Below are 25,193 nucleotides of genomic sequence, written 5' to 3'. Positions count from 1 at the left end.
GGTCGGGCCTGTCTGTCTGTCTCTGTGAGTCAGCCACCCTGAGACCTGTTCCCAGAGGTTCTGCTCCTGTCCCGCTAGGAAAGGGCCTGGGATGGTCCTGGGTGCCCGCAGTTTCAGAGGCAGAGAAAGGGGGTCCAGCCGAGGAGGTGGAAGGACTGGCCAGGAAGAAAGCTCTTACCGGCTTCAGGCACCAGGCGCAGCCGGGCCCCGACTCGATGCAGTCCCGGCAGGTGTTGACCTTGTACTTGTTGCACTCCTGGGAGAGGCCTGGGGGCGAGATGAGACCGGCTCTGTCTCATCAAAGCCAGTTGGCACAAGGGGCTGCTATCATGGACGGGGTGGACAAATGGCCAAGCCCGCTAGCAGGGTGTGGAAGGAGAAGGAGGGATAGCAGAAGCACCAGGAAGGATGGGATCAACCAGGGGTGTGTGTCTGCCAGGATCCAGGGAGGGGACTCCTGGAGGCTTGGCGGGCAGGACCCATCATTCCTGACGAGGAATGTCCCACAGAACTCACCAGACCCGAGGAGGAGCAGAGCCCACAGGGTGAGCAGCAGGGAGTGCTGACGCAGCATGTCCTGTGGAGGGACAGGTCTCAGTGACAGGTCCTCACACCCAGAGTCTGGGGCTGAACACCCACGGAGCCCTCCCGCACGAGCCTGGAGATGCAGAGCCAGGAGGCCCTGTCCCTGCTGCGGGTGGCGTTTGGCATCTGGGTGAGGCCAGCACAGGCCTGTCTTTGTGACTGCCCTGCAAGGCAGCTATCAGACCCCTGACCTGCCGGCCTCCCAGAATGAGCAGAGAGGGGGCCTCAGGCCAGTAGCATACATGGGTCCACTTGTACTTGTCCACCCACACCACACAAGTACACACAGGTGCACACATGCATGTACAAACCCCCATACCCATCACACCATCATATGCATGTTCACATAGAGAACACACATGCACACACATAAGCCATACATCTCACACATGCATACATGTATGCACACACCCTACACATCACAAACAAATGCATACCTACCACACACACACTTGGTGCCACACACCCTGGGTCAGGGCCGTGGGGCCCTTTGTTCTCCCTGAGTCCTCAGTGAACTGAGCACTGAGCTCGGAGCAGGCTCGGGAGGCCCAGCCTCGGGCAGGTGGTGGCAGCAGAGAAGGCGCTCCTGCACTGAGGGGCGAGGGAGGGCTATGCAGATCCACGACCTGCCTGTCCAAGGCACGAGCTGTAGCTGGCCATTATTTTGCTTTCCTTGATGTACACCTGCCGTCTTTACAAACCCAGTGCCAGGGGGAGGCGCGGACAGGGCATCGAGGAAAGTGGCTCATGCAGTGGTCACTGCTGATGCTCCCAGAAGCACCATGTGGCTGCAGGGTCGGAGGCCTGGCGTTCTAGTTCCTTTCTGGTTCTCACCCACCGCCCACCGGGCAGGGGCCAGAAAAGGGACGTCGCGGGGGCTGCAGACCCAGCCTGGGCACAAAGCAGCAATGACCCTTCAGAACACCAAGGAGGGAGGCTGGGCTTCCTGGGTGGGTGGCTTCCAGGTCTGAGAACCCTGCAGCTGACTGTGACCTTTTATCTGACACCAAGGAAGCGGAGAAGGTGCTGAGAAGCTGGCAGCCAGGAGGTGGCAGGCAGGAAGGAGCTGTTCTTTATCAGAAGCAAACATCAGCTCACCCTGGAGGTAATGCAAATGCCAGTTGCTCTCCCCGGGGCGGGCCTCTGAGGTTCCTGGGGCGCCCTGCCGCCAACACCCTGCCTCCAGGTGGTGGTGGGCCTCTAGGGAGGCCTCAGAGCCCCCAGTCGGTGTGGGTCTATCCAGGCTGGCAGAGGCCCAACCCAGAGCCCACCTGCCTGTTCTGGGGCCTGCGTGGCTCCTCCCGTGGCCTGTAGGGCTCTGGGAGAGTGTGGTCCCTGCTGTGGGTCTCGGGGTGCACCCTGTGGGTGGATCCTTCCCTCCCCACTCCTCTCCCACCCTGCCCAAGTTCCTGTCTTTTTGAGGCTCCCCACCAAGGTTATACTTAGGACCCAAAAATGTCAAAGCAGAACCCTTGATTCTTCCAGAACGGGTTGAAAGCAGAACTCCTGTTTCTCTGGCTTCCTGGGCCACAGCAGGCCAGCCTGAGAAGCGGTTTCAGTTCACTCTGGGCCCCCCATTTGTGGACTCCCAATCATGGGCCCTGGGGCTCAGGCCAAGGCTGGTCTCAGCTCTCCATCTGGGCACCCCAAAGTTTGGCGGCTGGACTGGTGCCTGAGTGTGCCCACTCCCTCAGCTGACTGCACTGCCTCAGGGTGCAAGGTCCAGTAGACCCCAGGATAGCACCCCACTTCTAAGGCTGAGGCAGCTCCAAGCAGAAGACAGTGAGTCCTCTCCCCAAGCATCCCATCCATGCTGTGGTCTGGCGAGGTGAACGGATCCCCCAAGTCTGGGGCGGGACCTGCAAATGCAGCTCTGCCCTCCCTCCTATGGCCACAGACCTGAACCCCCAAATATTCACCACAACCAGCTTGTATACTCCCCAGGTCCTCACACAAGGAAACTGAGGCCTGAGCAGCAGCAGGACCTGGGCACGATTTCGCTCAGTGCACTTCCTCCCACAGTGAGGGGAGTGCACCTTGGTTAGGGCAGGGCCCACAGGCCACAAGGTCCTGACCTTGACCACAGGAAGCCAGGCAGGGGTAGGTAGGGGGCTGCCCTCTCCCCAGTGTTACTTCTAATTTCCTGCAACACAGGGACGGCCACTGCGGATGCCTCACCCCAACCCACAGGCAAGTGGGGGCGGGAGACCGGCACATGGTGGCTCTGGGTGCTCAGAGGGCGGATGGAGGGAAGGAGGCAGATTGAGGAGCCCAGGAGTCAGCCCTCCTCTCAGCGATGGGCAAGCTGGGCCAGGCAGGACTCTCCTCATGGGACCTTGGGGCGCAGGCCCACACTGGCTGTGCATGGCAGCCAGAACCAGACCTCAGAGGCCAGGGCCTTGCCTGAATCTGGGTTGTGGACACACAGAGACCAAGCCCTCCTCCGGGCGTTGTTCTGAGGCTGCCTCAGCAGGCGCAGTGCCTGAGCCTGGGTGGCAGGCCTGCCTCAGGAGCTCATTCTGCCTCAGTTTCCTCTGTGTGACTGGAGAGGACAGGCTTGGAGAGTGATCATGTGTAGAGCGGCCTCGGCACCTGGCACCCAAGGGACCTAGACTCGCAAGGACAGTGGGCGGGAGAATGAGCAGGCAAGTGGGAGGCCCAGGCTGAGCCAAGGAGAGAGGGCAGGGCCAGGGGGAAGCAGGGCACAGGCTCCAGCCAGGCCACCTGAGCCTAGGCCTGTAGAGCTCATGCCAGAGGTGGTCCTCTGATGGGCAGCCCCTTGCCACCCTTCTTCTGCCAGAGGCCTGAGTGCCCTCCCACCAGCCAGGCCGCAATCTCTCTGGATCCAGGAAGCACCCCTCACCAAGACTCAAGGTGCAAATCCCTAAGTTAGGCGCTTTGAGAAACCCCAGGCCCCACCGGCCAGTGAGGACCTGGACCCTGCCCACCAGGAGAGAGATGGCACAATCGAGGGAAACTGTAGGAGGTGGTGTCCCCAAGTCCTCTGTACCAGCCAGCTTCCCCAGAGCCCGGGCCCAGAGCCCTCCCCCCCTCCACACCCCATGAATGCAGCTGCAGGGGGTCCTCCTTCACCACAAACAAGCGCCAGTCGGGTTCTGAGATGCAGAAGGTGCATCAGAAGGAACACACACTCCTTCCAAATCATACTCACTCACATGAAAAAATATCCATATTTGGTAAATGACAGACGAAAAAGGGAACATTAGAAGAGAAATACAACTTTGGGCAAGAAGCAGGGGGAAGCACTGCGTTTGAGTCAGGATGAGAAGCTGGTGTCGGTTCAGGCTTCCCGTCAAAGATGGAGGATCTGCCAAAGTACGAACCCTCAGATGAGGCCACTCGAGCTGCCACAGCCACACTGACTGTCAGCACTTGCCCTGAGAGCTTGCCCTTGACTGCTGGGGTCAGAGAATAAGCCCTCCTGAGTGCTAGCTGACAAGAGACCACAAACCAAGCGACAGGGAGCTGTGAGCAGAGATGATGCTCTGGGGAAGAGAGTGAGAAGGAAGAGAAGGCAGGGGTCCCTCTTTGCCTAGGTGGATGAGTCAGGGCTGTTTTATGGAGAAGAAAAGCAAACGTCTGCAATGGATTTTAAAGAGGCCTCAGTCTTTTAAAATCAAAGAGTGTCAGCATGGGATCTGTTTTATCTGCTTTATCCTATATAATAAAAGGCTAATATGCAAATCAACCAAACAGTGGAATGACCGGTTACTGTGACGTGCACAGACCACCAGGGGGAGCACCACTCAGCCAGAAGCCCTGAGACGGGCTCACAGCTGGCGAGCACAGCGGCAGTGGCGGGAGCCTCTCCAGCCTCCACAGCAGTGCTAAGGATGTCCGACCACGGGGAACAGGCCTAAGCCAGCAGTCAGACATCCCCCAAGGGCTCCCATACTGTGAGAGGGTGCAGGCCGGGCTGAGGGACGCCCCCTGCCCAAGTGCATGAATTTTGTGCACTGGGCCTCAGTATAAACATAAGAAAGACTGGACAGGGCTTGCCTCCAGCGGGGGCAGGAACACACCACCCTGGATCACAGAGGTCCAGACTGATCCAGGGACAAAAAGGACACAGGATGGAGGAGGACACAGCCTACAGTCCTCCCAAACTCCAGCCCCACAAAAACATCGTCCAAGTTGCAGGGACATTGTCACAGCTATTACTTTCACCATTGGTGATGTAGGAGAGCAGGAATTTGAGGGAACACAGTTTCTGACCTAATGGAATAAAACAAGACCCCCCTCCCTAACACACATTAATTAGAAATTGCAAAATGCTGCTGATCATCTCTTAAGTCAGCAATTTCTCACCTTTTACTTTTTTTTTTTTTTAATCTCATGGCACACATAAACTAATTACTAACATTCTGTGGCTCACCAATTATATATATATATTTTTGCTGATCTGACAGGAAAAAAAGGTATAATTTTGACTCAGTCACACCAGGTGGCTATTGTGTTGGCTGTTGTTATTTTTAAATTTGACAATCTAAGGGAATGAGGTCAGAGCCCCTGACTAAATAGTCAGGTGTTGCAAGTTTTTTCTTGCAAGTGTGCCGCAGTACACCGGCGGAAAATCGCTGTCTTAAAGAGGAAATCAAACATATCTATACCAGTAGATACTGTAGACAAGGAAGTGACGCAAACATCCTCTGCGCAGGGCGGTGATGCCCTCTGCGCCCCTCGGGGACGTGAAGCCGATGCCCTAGGTGCCCTAATTGTGAACATGAAGGAAGGAAAATTCCCTCCAGGGCCAGAGGACCCAGAAGTGAGAGAAACAGCAGCAGAGCTGTGGAACGGAGGCAGGAAGCACACAGACGAGGATGGAAATGGGTGAATCAGAAAACAAAGGCAAAAACTGAGAGTCACACTGAAACCCATTTCCTGGGGAAAAGCAATAAAATGGGTCACCTGGAAGGGGAACATGTCTGGCGGCAGCTGAGGAACTCTGAAAGGGAGAGGCAGGCCAATGGGGAGTGTCGTTTACTGGGCGATAAACGCACTAAGAAGCTTTGAGAATGGAGTCTGGGAGACCCTGGTGAAGGTGTGTGGCCCCGCAGGGGTGAGAGGGAGCCTCCGCAGGCGCTGAGCAGGAACACACCAGCCCCCAGGCAGCCTGCTCACCGAGCACCGCACACCCAGAGCCAGGAGACTGTCAAGAACACGCCCCTCTCAACACAGGCATGTTAAGTCCGTTTCAGGAAATAAAGTGATAGAAGAAATAAGCGAATGTGTATTTTACCATAAGGAAGCCTACGCTTAAAACTTAAGGGGAAAAAAGGTCAAGAAGATAGATGACTCTAAAACAACAAATGGGTACATTAAAAATTTGAATGGATGAAAATATTTAATTACTATCTAATGCAAAAGGGTGAATGATGCCGCCCTGACCTGGTGGTTCCATTGGTTGGAGTGTCATCCGTGCACCAAAAGGTTGTGGGCTTGATTCCTGGTCAAGGCACATACCTAGGTTGTGGGTTTGACCCCTGATCAGGATATATGAGGAAGGTAACTGATCAATGTTTCTTTCTCATCTCTCTCTCTCTCTCTCTCTCTCTCATAAATAAAAAAACACACATATCCTCAGATGAGGATAAAAAAAGTAAATGGTGTCCTGTCTGGTGTGCTCAGTGGTTAGAGCATCAGCTTGCACACCTAAGGGTCTCATGTTTGATTCCTGGTCAAGGGCATGTACCTGGGTTGCAGGTTCGTCCCTGCCCAGTCGGAGTACAGGTGAGTGGCAACTGGTCAATGTGTCTCTCACATCGATATTTCTCTCTCTCCCTTTCTCCTTCCCTCCTTTCCACTCTCGAAAAAGCAATGGAAATAATATCCTCGGGTAAGAATTAACAACAACAACAACAAAATGAGTGGTAATCTTCCTCTCCAATGACAAAAAGGCCAATACCCCATAGTTCCTCAAGGAAAGGCACCTGGTCAGTAACTGGTTGAAAGTCACCCTGCTTAGTGGTCAGGTAATGAGATTTCTTGTCTCGCTATCAAATGGCAAATGTGTTGAACATTTCTGACACTCACCCGGCGGAACCTGTGCAGCAATTAGAACGTGTGAATGACTCGGTTTTCACGGTAAGAACTGACTGTGGGAAACCAGCAAAAGTAAGTTCGCAAGCACTGCCCAGGTTTCTCTCTCTGGGTGGTGCAATTAGAAGTATTTTCCATTTTCTTCATTATGTCTGCTCATATTTTCCAAACTTTCTACGGTCAACGTTTATAACGGTTTAAGAAATATCCATTCATCTGCGAAAATCCAAACTATGGGGGCGGAGGAAACTGTCCTGAAGTTTCTGTTCCTACTGCCAACACTTCTGAGGACGGTTACTCCCTGGTGGTGGGAAGAACTGAGACGCCGACGTCCGGCCCTCCCTGCTGGATGGAACACAGGCTTGTAGGTGGTTCATTCACTCACTCGCTCGCTCACTCACTCATTCATTCTCTGAACAAACGCTGGCTGGTCTCTTCTCCAACACTGCCTCCCAGATTCTGGAATTCTGCCCTCTGCTGAGACCTCAACACATCCCATCCCCACACTCCCACTGAATGTCCGTCACACTCGGAGGCCTCTGCACGCCAAAAGCCGAAGCACAGCTGCATCCACACTGTCTAAAATGCTGCTCCCATGAGCTGACTCTGCGAGTGCCCCCAGCCCCAGAGGCGCTGGGAGAGAACCTGGCCGGGCCCCTGCTCGGGGTTCTCCCAGGTGGCCCAATGCTGTCCCCATGGCTCCTCCCAGGCAGGAGTCCTGGCTTGGTGAGGTCTTGAAGTCATTGAGGCTGGCCTTGACCAGTGGTTCTCAACCTTGGCTGCACATAAGAATCACCTGGGAATCTTGTTAAAATCCTGATTTCTGGGCCTCATCCTCCGGAAATTCTGTGTCTTTGTTACTAATGTTGTGGCCCCACCCCATAACAAAGAAACAGAATTTCTGGAGGATGAGGCCCAGAAATCAGGATTTTAAAAAGATTCCCAGGTGATTCTAATGTGCAGCCAAGGTTGAGAACCACTGCCTTAGACGCTGCCTTAGCTCCTCAGCCACCAGAAAACCCTTCAGACTGTTATCCTCGTAATTAGCTAGTTAATATCAATTCAGGAAAGAACGTAAAGGGAAGTGAGACACTGTGGGTCACCTGGGAAGCTTCACCAGGAAGCGACAGCCTCACACAGCATTGTCCTCCAAGAGATTAACGCCCCTGCCCTGCCCCATCTGGTACTGGATTTTAGGGGGAAAGGGGAGATGGGCACATGCACAGTAGAAGTCAAGGTGGGGCAGGGGGAGTATGTGCCTGCCAGTCTAGCCTGGGGAACAATGGAGTGGCTAGCGGGTGGGCCCCATCAGAAGTGCATGAAATCTTGGAAAGTTAAAATCCCCAAAGAGTTCCCTCTCTCCTGCTTGCTCTCGTTCTTGCTCCTTTGCTCCCTGATCCACACTCACTAGAGTGCACACCTGTTTCTTTTTCATCGCCGTGTGGCCATAAGTAACTCCAAGGCTCCTGGCCATGGGGCCCCCACATGCAATGGATTGCAGCTGGGAACACAAGCTGAGTTAGCCAGGTGCTGGATTGGGCTGTGTTTTCATATGGAACAGGAACTCTGGGCTGAGCCCTTAATTCTGGCCCTCCTGAAGACAACATTTCCATAGCGAGACAAACAGAGATGGGGCCTTGAAGGGGAATCCCCTTAATTTTACATCATCAATAGAGCTTTCCGCAAAACCCCATCCTCTCGTGGGGGCCTCAGGAAACTCTTTTCCTCACAGCACCCAAGAACCCCACTTCCACCGTTAACAAGACTACTTCTGGCTGCAGCCCAGGGTGCAATGCTCCCAGGTGACACTCTGTCGGGAAGCTTCCAGGACAGTGGAGTCATGCTACATGGGCACAGAGGTCACTGCATCTCAGAGTGGCTGGATCTGAGCATCCAAAAGACCCGAATCACACCCCAACCCCACATCTCCTGCCAAAGGGAAAGAGGTGTGACTCGCTCTGTGACACCTCCTGGGTGAAGGGCGGTGGCTGTGGGAGGCCTGGCATGCAGGGATGGGGATCACAGCAGACACGGCCAGTCTGCAGGGGAGCTTCTGCCAGCGGGCAGTGGTTCTTGCCCAGATAGCCACTCAGGACTGTGGACCTCACAGGAACAAGACTGGGCATTGCCCACAGCATCACCCTGTTGGCTACACTTGGCCAACGTAGTATGACTCTGCCGCACTGGAAGCTTCCGGAGAGAGGGTCACCTGGGAGCATTGCACCCTGGGCTGCATCTACCAGGGGATAAGCTGCCTGCTCCCCTTTTCCACACAGCGGATCAAAAGGGTCAGTCCCTTCCCCAAACTACAAAGCCACACCGGCCTGACCCCAGGGTTGACACTCTCAAACCTACACTCAGCAGCTGAGTGACTATGGACAGGCCACCTCAGCCTCCCAGCCTCAGTTTCCTTCCTTGTTAAAGAGAACCGAAGACCTAGGGGTCTCTGGAGGAAGAGGGAATTTTGCCTGCGGAAGGCTTTCCAACTTGAGTTGCAACATCAACGTTTCTTAGGTTTCTGACCTACCCTGTAGAGTTTTGACTTGGTAGGTCTCTCAACTGCAATGAGCCAATTCCTGAAAATAAAAAAATAAATCTCTCTCTGCGCGCGCACGCGCACACACACACACACACACACACCCACACGCTCGTCCTATTGGTGCTGTTTCTCTAGAGAACCCTGGCTGCTGCAGATCCCAAGATATATGTCTATTTTAAACTGATAAGAACAGATACTACACTTGATCTTAGCCAAAAGGCCGAGAAGCGATATATATGTCTATTTTAGAAAAACTTGCTACAGGTGTTTTTAACAACTGCGGAGCTGAGGGAAGCCAACTGCACCGTGGTTTCCTGCTCCGCAGGTTCCGGAGGCTACGAGGGCACTTCTGAGCCCCTTTCTCTTCCCCCCTAATCAGAGCTGTGGGCTGTGGCATCACAGCTCCCCCAGAGCTGAGATGAGCCCACGTGACACCCTTCTCAGACCTGGGAGCTGGGGTCTGCCTGCTCCCTAACTCCCCTGGGCCTTGCTACCTGGCCGCTGGGAGGGTGAGTGGCCCAGACACCTTCAGCTTTCAGAGGAGAGAGCCCTGGGCCAAAACAGGAAGTCCTGCCCAGGTCACAGACTGGGAGCTCTAGGACCTGGCTGTGCCTGCCAGGCCTCTCCTCCCTGCACCATGTCACCAAGACGCCCACCAGCCAATAATAGAAGCGAATGGCAACCAGCAACCTGTCAAGGACCCCCGCTCCACCCACAGCCCTCCCTGTTCTGAGAAAAGGTGCTGGGGGGCTCTTTCCTGCCTCTCCAAGCACAGGACAGCCCCCTTCTCACCTCTGGTCCAGCTGCCATAGCTGAATGCAGAATCCTGCAAGCCCAGCTTTGTGGGGAGCTCACATGTAGGGAGGAGGCCCAGACCTCGCAGCCAGTGCAGGAGACAGGCGGCCTGTGTTGTACCAGTGAGTGGGGTCTCCAGATCACAGGGCCCACTGAGGCCCAGGGGCCCGCCCCCGCCCAGATGTTTGCTTCCCTTTGGTGTGTTTGGAGCGTTTAGGCAGATGCTCTTGAACGGGGTCCCAGCCCGACGGTCACATGCAGGGTCGGGGGTGAGATGACGACAAATTCAACATTTTCATTTTAGGTCCAGTTTGTGCAAAGGAAAACAGACAGTGAGCCCCTGACCGGATCTGCCTGGTGGCTGTCACCCAGACATCACCCAAAGATTGCCCAGCGATGGGCAGAGAGGCCCCTGAAGGGAGGGTTCTCAGCATGGCCAGGCTCCCCATCCTCTGGGTGAACACAGTGCTATCAGCGCCTTGCAGGCAGTGTTCTTCTCTGCAAAATGGAGCCAGCTGCCCATGACACTGCCTCAGGTGGGGCTGTGGGACACTCACAACGCGACAGGTGAGCAGAAAGGTGAGCCCTACAGACATGATCCGCAGAGCTGGCGGGGGCCCGAGTCACATGGCATTACCTCGGGCTTGGTGCTGCCCCATCCATGGGCAAGTACCTGTTCACAACCCTGTTCACTGTGGAGCTCGGCCTGGGCCTGAGCGGAACCTGCCGGAGAAAGACCAGCTTGTACAACACAGGCCGCCTGTCACCTGCACTGGCTGCGAGGGCTGGGCCTCCTCCCTACATGTGAGCTCCCCACAAAGCTGGGCTTGCAGGATTGTGTCTTCAGCTATGGCAGCTGGACCAGAGGTGAGAGGGGTGCTGTTCTGTGCTTGGAGAGGCAGGAAAGAGCCCCCCAGCACCTTTTCTCAGAACAGGGAGGGCTGTGGGTGGAGCGGGGGTCCTTGATATGTTGCTGGTTTTCATTAGAAGACCAGCATTAGAAAGACCAGCCTGGACACATCAGCCTCTTGTCCACGTGTCCCTCATACCTGCTCAGAAGCGACCTTTGATCATAGAGTCAGCTGGAATTTAAACTACAGGCTGGCCCAGCCCACCCTCCCATTTCACAGATGGGAGGCCAAGCGGCCTCCTCATGTCACACTCTCCCTGGGTGCAGATGGGCCCCTCTATCCCCTGGACAGCGGCCGCCTCTTCTGCAGAACTTCGGCAAGGCACTGGGCTGCCCCTTCTTCCCCCACGAAATCTCCAGGTAGTAGCTGCCCCTCCAGGAGACTGGTTCAGGCATCACACACACCTAATGCCTGTCTCCCTAAAACGCACTGTCACCCAGCACTTTCACATCCTCAGGCCTGAGCTTGTGAAACTTCGAGAATCCAAGAGAAGTGACAGACCCACCACCTAGAAAATGCACCACACATGCAAACACACCTCACACATATTTACACACACGTACACACTCATAACACACACTCCCTCATACCCCCATACATCCACATTTAGACACACATACTCACACCACACACACTAACACACTCCTTCACATGTACCTACACTCACTCATACACACACCACAAATTCACATTCCGCCCCCCCCCCCTTTACACACACCAAACATAACACACTCACACTCAGACACACACACAGACTCTGCGGGGGAAAGACCAGCCCAGGCAGCGTGGAGGCGCGAGGAGAGGAGGGGGACTGACTCAGGCAGGAAGAGGAAGGCACAGCTGGTGAGGCCCCACTCCCCTCCCACACAGCCCAGCCTTGCCCAGTGCTGCACCCACCAGCCGGAGGGGGGGCGGGGTGATCTTCCCTGCCCCCACCTCTTTCTGGCTCTGCCAGCCTCGCAGCCCTCATTTGGGGGCTCAGCAAGTGTCTGTGGCTGTGGAAGACCCTAGACCCAGATGCCGAGGACTGGGGTCTGTGCCAGTCCTCTCGCCATGCTGGGCCCCATCCTCTTCAGTCACAGACGTTCCCAGCATCCGCTAGCTCTGCCTGCGGTGGGCACCGCACCCCTCACTGGATCTCAGTGACAGGAGGCCTGGGCTGGATGATCCCAGGGCAGGCAAGAGGGAGCAAGGCTGCCAGGGCCCCTCTAGGGCTGGACCCCCTGGAGCTGCTTCCCCTGGGAAAGGCTATGGCCAGTCTCCAGGGAAGAGCCCCAGAAAGACCAGCATTAGAAAGACCAGCCTGGGCACATCAGACCTGTTCACTCACCCCGCGTGAGGTCCTGGAGATGTGGCAGGGCGTCCGGTGGGCTGGCAGGGGCCTCTGCCCGCTCTTGACCAGGCTGGTTTTGTGGCACGTCTGGGAGGACCCTGGCCAGCCAAGACTTGGATGTTGAGGGCACAAGGCTTCCTCTTCTACAGCAGCAGTAGGGAGGAAGTAGTTACATGTGGGTGATTGCACCACATGCGGCCCATGAAACCCAGCCCCTCTGCTCTACACGGGCTCCCAAGGGGGGATGTCAGAGGAACACGCTTACAAGCCAGATGATGGGATGTGCCATTCATTGTGCAAGTCATGGCGAGAAGCAGAGAGAAGGAAAGGAGGCGCGATTACTGGGAAGAGGGGCCCCTGGTGGCACGGAGGGACTCAGGCACATACAGAGGAGGTCTCGGCTGTGCCCTCCAGGGAACAGGGAACCCCAGAGCGAGTGCCTAGGAGCGGGGCCTGGCCTGCGACTGAGCACCCAGCGAGGAGAGTGCCTCCATCACTGAAGAAGCAAACGGGGGTGTTGGGGAAAAGCACTTGTCATGGAAATAAAAAAGGCTTACACGAGTCAAAGAACAGAAGGACAAGGTTGGTGAGCGATTCAGAGAGCAGGATGAGAGATCCACTGGGGGCACAAGGAGATGGGAAGAGGAAGGCGCGTCCCTCTGTCTGTGGATGCCCAAAGTCCACGTGACCACGGGAGTCCAGGGGAAGGAGGGTGAACAGAGAGGAGGAGATGCTCAGACAACAAAAGAGCCAGAGCTAAGAGAGGACCCAGATTAAGAGTCTGCAGGCCCTAGGGACGGAGGGAGAAGGTCTTGTTACTAGGTTTATCCTGAGGCTGTCACAAGACATCAAAGATAGCAAGGAAATTTCACAGGGTGAGGGAGCTGCTAGAGGGGAGAGGGAGAAAGACCTGGTGAAGGTCCCATAGATTTTCAGGCGTAACCAAGGTTTTGTGATTATATAAGAGTCCCCATCCTTTGCAGCGGTTCTCAACCTGTGGGTCACGACCCCTTTGGGGGTCGAACGACCCTTTCACAGGGGTCACCTAAGACCATCCTGCATATCAGGTATTTACATTACGATTCATAACAGTAGCGACATTACAGTTATGAAGTAGCAACGAAAATAATTTTATGGTTGGGTCACAACATGAGGAACTGTATTTAAAAGGGCCAGAAGGTTGAGAACCACTGCCAGTGGTTGAGCCTGCCCTCCTGCATATCAGGTATTTACATTACGATTCATAACAGTAGCGACATTACAGTTATGAAGTAGCAACGAAAATAATTTTATGGTTGGGTCACAACATGAGGAACTGTATTTAAAGGGCCAGAAGGTTGAGAACCACTGCTTTAGAGTTCCGTGTTGAAATATCCCAGATGATATGATATGATGTTTTTTATTTGCTTCCAAATAATTGAGTGGGGAGGAATGGGGGACAGTGGGGGAGGGGTGTAAAGGAAACAAGATAGGCCATGAGTTGATCATTATTAAAGTAGATGTTGGGGGCATTTGGGCATATTAAACTATTCTGTCAACTCTTATATGTGTGAAACTTTCTGTAGTAAATGTAAAAAAGAACTTTATGTATTTTATTGATTTTAGAGAGGAAGGGAGAGGGAGAGAGAGATAGGAACATCAATGATGAGAGAGAATCATTGATCGGCTGCCTCCTGCACATCCCCTATAGGGGATGGAGCCGGCTACCTGGCATGTGCCCTGGCCAGAAATCAAAGCCTGATCACCTGGTTTACAGGTCAATGCTCAACCACTGAGCCATGCCAGCGGGATGGAAAAGAACTTTAAAAAGAGGTATAAAGTTGTTTAGTTTTGCAAGATGGAAAAGTTCTAGAGATTGGTTGTACAGCAGTGTGAGTATACTTAATACTGATTGTGCGCTTAAAAATGCTACAGATGATTAAATGGTTAAATTTATTTTATGCGTATTTTATCACAATTGAAAAGAAAAAGGAAGTGTACGAAATGCTACTTATCAGGCAACCTGCTGAAAGAGACACCGCAGGCTGGGGAGAGATTTCAGGGACAAGGCTTGCATAGGGAAGGCAGGGACGGGTGAGATTTGGGGCAGGATTCTGGAATAACCTCTTCCCCCAAGTCAGCCAAGTGCCAGGAAATTCCCTTTGCTGTCACTTTCACTTAGGTCTTCCAGAACACGCACTGTATTTCTCCAGGCATCACTGAGGAAGCCCTGAGCCTGTCCGACGCTGAGCTGGATCCCCGGAGGCCGCACAGCCCAAGCCCTCAGAACATCACGGCCCAGTCAGGAGACTCTGTATCAGTGACTCTGATACAGGCAGAATGGAAGGGGTCCCCGGAGAGTAATCCAGGTGTGGTGGGGGCAGGGGGCAGCCAGGAGGGCGGCTCAGAGAGAGGCAGGCTCTTTTCATCTCCTTGCTGAACACAGGCCTGGCATCTCAGTCCTACTGCCCACCCAGCCATGTGTCAACAGCACACAGCCCGAAAGCTTGGGAAGGGGGCTCCCTCGTGATGGATGGAAGATTAGAAGTATTTTCATAATGGAGGCTGTGAAGCACCCAGGCTCACTTCACAGAGATTCTCCGGGGTGGGGAGTGGGGGGAGGGTTGGCACCGGTCAATGCTGGCAGGAAGGTTGGAGAGAGTCAGACCCCGAAACCCATAATGCTGTGTTGGTGGGTGCTGGTGGACTGAGTGAGTTGGGAAAACCGGGGTTGAGCCTGCCCTCCTGCTCTCCCCTCCCCCTCCCCCTCCCCCATTCCCCAAAAGGCAGAAAGCAATCTCACCTGGGGTGACTGAGGGCATTCAGGTGAAGGGAGGCTGCTGGCAGCCCTTTCCCAGCTCTCAGCTCCTCCCTCTCACACCTTCGCTCTTGGGCCTCTGTGCCAGCTTCTCTCCCAGCGGGCCTGCAAATTCTCCCAGCCACTCAACTCTCCTCTTTCTCAGAAACTCCCCATCGTTGCTTTTTTTAAAAAGTTTCTTCCCACTAGTAACTTCCTCCTGCGTGAATTCAACTGTTGCACCCTTTGCCACTTTGCAGAGGCAGAGGGTGGGAGGAGCTGCCAGAAGCAGCTGTGGGGGAGCAGGGGCAGGCAGGCACACTCCCTGGGGGTGGGGGTGCAGAGCAGGAAACAGTGTGGCCTGTGGTAAGAGCTCCAAATAGTTCTATCTCACTCTAACCCCCACAGATCCACAGAAACAGGCAGTAAGTAATCCAGTAGATCCCTGAGTGTAATCTGGGCCATGTAGACACAGGGGGCAGCCAGGTGACTTAGAAAGGAGAGGAGAGATGCCAGAGGCCAGGAGTTTCCAGCCACCTACTGTTCTGAACGCTGGCCTGGACACCTCAGCCCATCTCCCACCCAGTCCCCACCCCCACTGAGCAGACTTCTCCTTAGCCTTCCTCTTTCTGGCTTCCTCCCTCCGTGGGAGCAAGCTGAAGAGGTGGCATTCCTGCTTCTCGAAGTCACCCAAAGGAAGGTGTCAGAGCAGCCAGGAAAGTTGGGGTGAGGTGGGGGGCTAGCCTTTGGCTTGAGTAGGGGGTCCCCAATCCTTATAAGAATGCAGAGATTTTCTGACAGGCATGACCATGTCGGAAATCGCACTGAAAAGTGTATTACACATCTGTCAGGGCAAAGAGATTAAGGTATCATTGAGGATGCCCTGAGCCCGGCTGAAAATTTAACTCTGGGAAGAAACCAGAAAGTTGTAGAAGGAAGAAAATGTAATTTAGTATGTCCACCTTGCCTGGTGATGCACAACAGTTACATGGTTAGACTAAGGAAAGCAATGGGCACAGATTAAAAACCGAACCATTACCCAGCCTGTGTGGCTCAGTGGATAAGGGTCAGCCCATGAACCAGGAGGTCATGGTTCGATTCCCAGTCAAGGCACATGCCCGGGTTGCAGGCTCAGTCCCTAGTAGGAGATGTGCAGGAGGCAGCAGATCGATGTTTCTCTCTCACTGATGTTTCTATCTCTCTATCCCTTTTCCTTCCTCTCTCTAAAAGTCAATAAAAAATATTTTTTTAAAAAACAAACCAAACCATCATACAGCTGCCCGGAGGGGAAGGGGATGGGTGGGGGTTGAGGAGCTATCCCCATCTACCAGAACAGGAAGCTCATAATGCCTTCCCACACTTGAATCAAGTTCCTCCCTTCAATGTGAAGGCCAGGCTGGCCTGGGGGCTCCGGTAGGTCAGAGGGGCCACCGAACTCTAACCCAGGCTCAGGCCACTCCTCTCCGTCCTGGGACTCATCAACCTGTCATTTCCCACGCAGCCTGTGGTTTCCAGCAATGCTGATGAACAGAGCCGTGAAGACGTCCTTGGAGATGGGTGCCCGCTTAATGTCTGGCTGCCTTTGTCAAACGGGTTTGTCCCTTCTGACCCTGGATTAAGGGACTCAGTTTCCACAAGTGCTTTCTAAGCTCCTCTTGCCCCAGGGGCCTGGCTGAGGGAGGTAGAGGCTGAGGTTAGAGACAGAGCTTGCACTTGAGATCCAAGGGCTGGGCCCGTGGTGGCACCCTGAGGACACTGGGTCCCTTTCCTTCTCTAGGCCTCAGTTTCCCTTACCCCTCCCCCTCCCCTAGCCACTCCCCCTGCCCCACCATGTTGTGGGGACATGTGGTGAAAGGGTCCTGCAAAGGGCCTGGCACACAGCTGATGCCAAGAAATGCAAAGACATCTATATATATAAAGCCCTAATATGCAAATAGACCCAACGGCTGAACCACCAAATAACCCAACAACCCAACAACTGGTCGATATGACATGGGCTGACCACCAGGGAGCACGTGTGGAACATGGCAGGCGTTGGCCGCAGTGGGATGGTGGAGCAGGTGAGCAGGGTTGCCAGACCAAGGTGGGGCTCCAATCACTGTCATCGGGGTGAGCCTCTGGTGGTTACTGAAAATTCTTTGCTCCCACACTCCAAGGTCCCACCCAGCACTCACACCTGCTCCTGGCACCTGCCCCACTTGCACCCGCTGCCAGTGCCGGAGCCACTGCTCTCACCTGCTGGTGGCACCCAGTGCCAGCCCTGATTGCTTGGTGCCATGAGTGAGTGGGAACAGTGGCTGCCAGCCCCAATGGCCCCTCAGGGCTTCCCCACATCCCCCTGCTCCTGAGAGGCAATCGGGGCCAGTAGCCGCCACTCACACTCGCTGCTGGCACTGGTCCCAATAGCTCCACATGGGAGCAGCGGTGGCAGGAGCAGGGCTGCCAGCAGACAGGGGACTAGGGCCGCGGCGGGAGTGGCCCTGCAGGGGCGCAGAGGATGGACCAAGACCTACCTCTGTGTCCACTGCAGCCTCACAGCCCACGGTAACTTCCTTTCAAGTTGCACAAATTCATGCACTGGGCCCCTAGTAAATAATAAAAAGGAGAATGAGGCGTGGTCACAGAGATCATGGAGCTTTTGATAAAAATCACAGAATATGTGTGTTTTTAAAATATACTTTTATTGACTTCAGAGAGGAAGGGAGAGGGAGAGAGAGAGATAGAAACATCAATGATAAGAGATGTTTCTGATCTCTGATCGGCTGCCTCCTGCATGCCCCACACTGGGCATGTGTCCTGACCAAGAATGGAACTGTGACCTCCTGGTTCTTAGGTCAATGATCAATCACTGAGCCACACCAGCAGAGCACAGCATATGTTTTTTTTAAGGGGAGTGTCTATATCTGGACTTATAGAGAAATTTCATCTCATTGAATTTTCTGCTTCTACCTTTTAACTTTTGAACCTGGGGGAACAATTTAGTTTTCCTGCATTGGGTTCTTTGCATGTCATAGATAGGAATCAAATTCTTTCTCCCATTTTGTCCAGGCGACACAGCGCTCATGACCCTGACCTCTGAGCACTGAGAACGTGCAGTAGGAAGAAGGTAGAGTAAGGCCTGGCATCCAAGGCTTCCTCAGGGCGAGGAGGTAAAGGGGGGGGTAGGAGCCCTGCCTCTGCCCTCCCCAGGAGAAGGTGGGTTTGGGGCAGGTTGATATTTTGGAGGAACATCTGAGGAATATATATATGAAAGCCAAGTGACTGGCCAACTGGAACGACTGGGACGACTGGTTGCTTTGACGTCCACTGCGCCCCGATCAGCCCCCTCACCCCGATTGGGGGTGGGGCCGGCTGGTCAACCTCCCTAAGCCCCTCCCCCTGGCCCACCCGGCCCCAATCAGCCCCAATCAGGGCAGGTCAACCGTATCCCATCCGTGCATGAATTCATGCACCGGGCCTCTAGAGTGTGTGTGTGTGTGTGTGTGTGTGTGTGTGTGTGTGTGTGAGTGTGTGTGTGTGTGTGTATTTTAGAGAGCAAGGGAGAGGGAGAGAGAGATAGAAACATCAATGATGAGAGAGAATCATTGATCAGCTGCCTCTGCACCACCCTACGGGGATCGAGCCCGCGAACCTGGGCATGTGCCTTTGACCGGATCGAACCCAGGATTCTTCAGTCTGCAGGCCAACACTCTATCCACTGAGCCAAACCAGCTAGGGCCAGAGGAATTCTCTTTTGCATTAATCCCCACCTGGATCCCTGGGAAGGTCTACAGAGAAAGCACACTTTCAACCCCCCTCCTACTGGGAACCCTTTGCTTGAGCCACATCTAATCACCTGCCTCATCCCTGAGCACGCCTGTATTGTTTCACCCAACCATGGGCTCGGAAGCCCTCCCTGGGGCCCCCATTTACCCTCCTGAAGGGTCTAGCAGCTAGACAGCCCAAATGCTGTCTTCCCAGCTTCCCTTATCCTGCTGTATCTCTGACTTGTAAGGACCTGTCGGTTCTCTGGCCCCTGGGTGACATCTGACAGCCACATGGCATGTCAGTTGTGCAGAGGTGAAGGGCATGGTGATACCCAGCCCCATTGGAACTCAGTCCTCTCACCGGCCAATGGGAGCGATGAGCACGTCGCTGTGGGTGAGGTTATGAGCAGATAAGCACACACACCCGACCTGGCACAGAGAAAGCGCTCAGCAAACCTTGGCTGTGATGACTCCACTAGGGCAGAGTGGAAAACTTTTCTTGGAAAGGGCGGAAAGCACACGACTTTGGTTTTCCTGGCCATAGGGCTCTTGCCACAATTACTCAGCTCTGCTGCTGTGGTGCCAGAGCAGCCACAGACCCCTGTGAACGAATGAACATAGCTGTGCTCCAATAAAACTTTATTTACAAATAAGGTGGAGGGCCAGCCTGTGGGTGGTAGAACATTGAACCCAGCCCTAGACCGTGATTCTCTGGGGAGTGAGGATAGTGTGAGGGGACAGGGAGCTACACATATGAAACTGGAAATCTGGGCCTGGGCTCTTGTCAGAAATGCCGATCTGATCCACTGGTCCATGCTCAACCCACTGGATCCAGATGGCAGTTGGCCCTGATGTCTGTTTAACAAACACACTCTGGGTGGTCTGATCATCAGCCCAGCGCACCGAGTCTCGGGCCCCACTGGGCCTGCATATAGTAGAAGGCCCTTGGGCTGGGGAGGAACAAGAGGAGAACATGAGAGGCAGGGAGCAGAACAGAGACCTCGGGACACTGAAGGGAACCCCAAGGGCCTCTCCCCTCTCTTCTAAACCTTCTCTCCTGCCCTATCCTGCCAGTTTCCAGGACACCTCCTCCTCCCCAGAGTGGACTGAAACACCTCATGAGTCCCCTGTTCCCGCAGAATCCTCGAGGGTGGCTGCTCCAGCGCTTGCAGACATGGGGGCCGGGCAGACCTCTTCCCTCCTGGGGGTGAAGTGCTCCACCTCTGACTGGGGTGGGGGTGGGGGCTCTCTTCTATCTTCCTCTCCCTCATATTTTCTTTCTCAGCATGGAGCCCATGGGCACTCTTGTTTCTGGCACACAAAGGAGCTGGGCATGTGAGCAGTGGTGGCCCATGTGGCTGAGCTCTGGGAAGCCTGGACTGAAGTTCTGGGCATCCATTGGGCACCCACGGGACAGCTATGGAAAGGTGTCTTTTTCTACCTGTAAAACGGGGGTGAGGGGCCTGCCTCTCAGGATGCTGAGATGAGGTATGTGAGGCTCTCAACAGACAGAAAAACATGGCAGGGGATGGGGTCAGGACCAAGTGCCTGGGGTCAGCCCAGCAGGGATCAAGCCGGGCAGAGGGGGAGGACAGAGGGGATTTCACCCTGATGCTGACTCAGCAGAGGTCAAGCGGAAGCTCAGCGGGAGAAGGCGCATTTGTCCTTATCTGGGTGTGACCTCACCCATGCAGGAAATGACCCGCTGAAGGTCAGCCACGCATGGGAGGCCAGGCTGGGCAGAGAGAGCTGAGACTGTGGGCGGTGTGCTGGGTGGTCACTAGGAAGACTAATCTTTCCACAGTTTAGCAACAATGAAAATTCCACGTTAAACAGGCTGCCTGACCCAGGGAGAGAAAGCACAGATGCTGGGAGGGGCACAGATGCTGGGAGGGGCTGGTCCCTAGGCACTGCCCACCCACCTGCCCTGCTGCCATCTCTGAGCAACGGGATCAAAGGGGATTTAGCATTTTTAAAAAGTATATTTTATTGATTTTTTACAGAGAGGAAGGGAGAGTTAGAAACATCGATGAGAGAGAAACATCGATCAGCTGCCTCCTGCACACCTCCTGCTGGGGATGTGCCCGAAACCATGGTACATGCCCTTGACTGGAATCAAACCTGGGACCCTTCAGTCTGCAGGCTGACGCTCTATCCACTGAGCCAAACCAGTTAGAGTGGTTTTAGCATTTAAAATAGGGTCCACCCTAGTCAGTTTGGCTCAGTGGATAGAGCACCTGTCTGCGGACTGGAGGGTCCCAGGTTCAATTCTGGTCAAGGGCACGTGCCTGGGTTGCGGGCTTGATTCCTAATAGGGGGTGTGGAGGAGGCAGCCAATCAGTGATTCTCTCTCATCACTGATGTTTCTATCTCTCTCTCCCTCTCCCTTCTTCTCTAAAATCAATAAAAATATATTTAAAAAATAAAATAGGGTCCTATCTTTCCCAAATTGTCTATGAAGGCCACATATTAATTTTATAATCAATGTTACTATAAAAACATCTATTTGTCCTTATCTGGGTGTGACCTCACCCATGCAGGAAATGACCCGCTGAAGGTCAGCCACGCATGGGAGGCCAGGCTGGGCGGTGTGCTGGGGGGTCACTAGGAAGACCTAATCTTCCTAGTGACTATAAAAATAAGTTAATATAGGATGTTACTATAAAAACAAGTTAATCAGACCCAGGACAAAACCAAGGGGACCCAAGCCCCACATGCCTGCCTGTAAGGAGCTAGGAGAGGGTTGGAAGGAGAGGAAACAAATGCAGCTGAAGGATAGGGCGGGGAGGGCGGGGGAGGGGAGGCTTTGGGGCTGCTCCTCGCTTCTCGCTTCTTGAGGGCAACGAGGGGACAAGCCTCGAGGGCCACGCCTTACTCTGGTGGAGCTGCAGAGCTACCACTTGTCGAAATCGTGGCTTGGGCAACCTCCTCCCAGGCCTCTTCCTCCTACACCACCCACTTCCCTGAATCACCCCAGTGATTCCACGGTGAGTCCGAGTCCGAGTCCGGCACAGTATTTTACCCCAGGAGGTTCCAAATGCTGGACTTCCACAGCCTGGGAATTGTAATTGTTTACATCTAACTTCCTGTTGTATTCCTGGGATGCAGCTGGCCCTGGGGCTCTAGGTCCCAGGCTCTGTGGGTAGAGGTGCACAGGTTGGGCACCCACCTTGCTGCCCCAGGAGCCAATGGGGCAGTGATTCCCTGAAATTCGCCCAGTTAAGGAGGTGCTCAGACAATGAACTGCTTCTTAGAGACTGAACAGGTCATTTAAAACCCCAGGCGTCCTGAAACCAAAGTCAAAGGCTGCAGGTCAAGGGGGCAGTGCTGACCAGCAGCCCACCACACCAGGTCCCGGAGGCAAGGGTGCCTCCTTCGGGCAGTGGGACTGAGAGACATATCCGTCCAGGGTCCCACACGTTCAGGAGGCACAGGTGACACACACCTGTCTCCCCCCTCCCCCCATGGGCAGCTGCTCACCTGCTTGCCCACTGTGTAAGGGAGAAGCTGCTAGAGGGGAGGCTGGGCACCCCTTCCGGAACCAGGCCTGGTGCAGGACAGCGGACTTGGCTTTTGCCTGTCTCCCAACCCCTAGCCGGTGGATGGAGCCCATGGTGCACTGAGGCTTGGGCAGGTCTCAGAGAATGTCCTAGAACACAGTGCCTCCTTTCCAGAGCCTATTCCTTGAGGGAAGCAAGGGAGGGTCCCCAGAAAGGTGGGAGGGGGAGAAAGCCCCAGGGGCTGGAGTGGGCAGGAAGGGCTGGGTCATACTCAGGACTTAGCCCCTGACCAGGAACCCTAAGTCCAGGGCACTGAGCCTCCACCTTCCACGGGCATCCTGGCTGTTGCCTGCACTGGCTCCGCCACACCCCAAACCTCACACCTGAGCTATCTGCATTTACTCCTTAAGGACTCCGGAGTCACTGGAATCTACTGAGCACGTGCTACCTGCAGCTGTTGATCCTTAGAGACTCCTACCATCCCCATTGTAGAGATGGGGAGACCGAGGCTCAGAAGGTCCCACCTTATCCAAGTCAACTCCAATCCTGGCTGCCTCCCTGGGCGCTGTGAGTAGGGCCTCCCCTCCCTAAGTGAGGTTGGACTCCGATCAGGCAGCATTGGGGCCAGAGGATTCAGTGGGAAGAGCAGTTGATAAAACCATTGCCCTGGGAGGAGAAAGGTTCATTTGGAGCCAGGCTGACCTGTCTGGGCTGGGCACTGCACCCAGGACGCTGGTGGCCAGCCCCCATGACCAGACCAGGAAGGTGGCCTGACACTGAGCACAGGGCACCTGTGGTTAAGCATTGGACCAGGGTCAGGCAAGGCTGGGATTGGCGGCCCTGAGCTTCAGGTCCCAGGACTGTCACTGGCCCTGCTGTTCGCAGGTCAGGTGTCTCTGCTCTAAGCTTAGCCTGGGCGCTTGGGACCCCCTCGCAGACCCTGGCGCTTCACAGGGAAGCGCTGGTGGAGGGTCGGTGAGGGTGTTTGCACTGCACGTTCCGGAAACCATCCTTACTGGGAAGGACCCCAGGCCCCAGTGCCGGAGGTCTTTCTATGGCTCCTTCGTGGTCCGCGACCTGCGGGGACTGGAGGACCATAGTGACGGAGAGAAGCGTCCTCCCCCCCTCCCCCCCAAAAACTGGGATCCTCCGGGCACCCCCGAATCTGCGCCCTTGCCCTCACCTCTGCGGAATAGCAGAGTGTGCCTTCCTTGGTCCGTGAGCGCCCTCCGGCGACAAAAAATTGAATCAGAGAGAAAAAAGAATTACCTCGCAGGGCCCCAGCCAGGCGTTGGAACAAGGGGACCACCAAGGCTGGGAGACTGAAGCCTTGGGCAGATCAAGATAGGGCTGAGCGCCTGGAAGGGGAGAACGGCTGAGGGAGGTGGGGTGGGGGAGGGGGGTTCCCGTGGAGGCCAAAGTCAGGGGTTCCTTTCCAGGGAGATCATGGCCTGGGTACCTTTCTGGCATGGAGTGCCCTGGTCACAGAGAGATGAGCGGAAAGACAGGAAATCAGGGGCCCCAGGGTTTTTGACAGATCCATTTTGGAGCAGTTCACATTCGTTTCCTCTTACCCAGACAGCATGGATTGCACAGGGAGCAAAAAGGAGAGCCTGAAACTGAGCTGCCTGCAGGCCTCTGGAGCTGCTTAGGTGTCTACATCACTGCCTGGGTCAGGTGGGGGACCCTGTCACCTGCCAGGAGCCAAGCTGGGGTCTCCCTGCCTCGGACAACTCAGGAAATGAGGCTGGTTGGATGCAGAGTGTGTTAAAGGTCAGGTCAGCGATGCTGGGCCGATGGAGCTGCTTCTGGGGTGTCCCCTAGTGTCCCTGCGAGGGGTGCCAAGAGGACAGTCCTCGATGCCGCTGGGCTTTGTCTCTGAGTCTGGGTGCTATGCTCGTAGCTCACCCCTGTGTGACTTTCGTGAGCAGAAATGACCTCTGCATTCTTGTTCTGTCATGGCGCAGCTGGGGACTCGAGATGTTTCTTCGGATAACTGGTTGGAACTAGGCCTCTTTCACATCTGATGACACCCGCTTAAAGAAGTCAGAGGTTCCATGGGATTGGTGGGGACCCGACTTGGGGTGGGCATGGACTTCTCCACACTCCAGAAAGCCCACTGGCTGGGCCAAAGCTCTCACTTCCCAGAGGTTCCTCCAGTCTAGCTCTTGGCCCAGCTGGAGGTTCATCCAAAGAAGACTGGGCTCTCCTTTCAACCCCCTGGTCTGGAGGTGCTGGGAAGGTGCCCTGGAGCCTGGAAAGCACTGACAGCCAGGAGCTCTCACAGAGGAGCGGGATGGCCCACCCAGTCGCTGGCTTCTCAAGCTCTTGCAGGGACACTTCCCTCTGGCCTCAGCTTGGATCCATGCTGTGACTTTGCTCCTGTATGTTCAGCCTGGTGTACCCAGGGGCCTTCGTCATCTACAAACGTCCCCATCCATGTTGGACCTTCCAGAACTGCACAGGTCAGGCCCTGCACACCCTGAACAGACCTGTAACAACTAAAACAGAGCATTGACTTGCCTGCAGTGGGGGGACCACACACCAGGGCAAGCACCTTTTCATCCTTTTTGGGGCTCTGTATGGGGCTGACTATTCCTCTCCGAAGCCCATTTTCTGTATTGAGTTTCAGCTGGGCTCTTAAACAGGGTGGAATCCTGTGTGCTGGCACCCAAGGCCTCCCTTGTGTGGGGAGGGGGAGGTGTGTCCTCTCTTCTGGCTGAGCCTGGACTCCTGTGTGGACCTAACAGAACAAGGGGCTCTTTGAGGATGAAAGTCACACCCACACCAGCTTGTTCCCCCTCAGGGCTGAATGCACAGGAGACTGAAAGTGAACTGCAGGGCTCACTCAGGGCCTGGTCGAGGAGTTTCCTAGCACATGACTTGTGTGTGTTGCAACAAGTTCATCTACCATGTAGTTTCCAGTTTAAACAGACGAGTTACACCCC

General features: G+C 54.8%; 1 protein-coding gene and 1 pseudogene across 2 annotated transcripts in view; both read right to left on the bottom strand.

The window, feature by feature from the left end:
• ITGB2 (integrin subunit beta 2) overlaps positions 1 to 15,242 on the bottom strand; it is a 28,500-nt gene extending 13,258 nt beyond the window's left edge. Inside the window, exons 1-4 of one of the 2 annotated variants that reach the window (XM_036350638.1) lie at positions 15,006 to 15,242; positions 12,221 to 12,366; positions 517 to 577; positions 179 to 267 (exon numbers count right to left, since the gene is read on the bottom strand). In XM_036350638.1, the coding sequence (XP_036206531.1) occupies positions 179 to 267; positions 517 to 577; positions 12,221 to 12,366; positions 15,006 to 15,024 (315 nt within the window). In that variant the 5' untranslated portion in view covers positions 15,025 to 15,242. The remainder of the gene's footprint in view (positions 1 to 178; positions 268 to 516; positions 578 to 12,220; positions 12,367 to 15,005) is intronic. The other variant, XM_036350639.1, reaches the window with a different exon arrangement.
• Positions 9,300 to 9,416, bottom strand: LOC118678087 (annotated as a pseudogene).
• Positions 15,243 to 25,193: the final 9,951 nt, after the last annotated feature.

Source organism: Myotis myotis, unplaced genomic scaffold (assembly GCF_014108235.1).
Source record: "Myotis myotis isolate mMyoMyo1 unplaced genomic scaffold, mMyoMyo1.p scaffold_m19_p_2, whole genome shotgun sequence".
NCBI lineage: Eukaryota > Metazoa > Chordata > Mammalia > Chiroptera > Vespertilionidae > Myotis > Myotis myotis.
The sequence above is the reverse complement of the archived record's forward strand: the minus strand, read 5'-3'. Positions and strand labels throughout refer to the sequence as shown.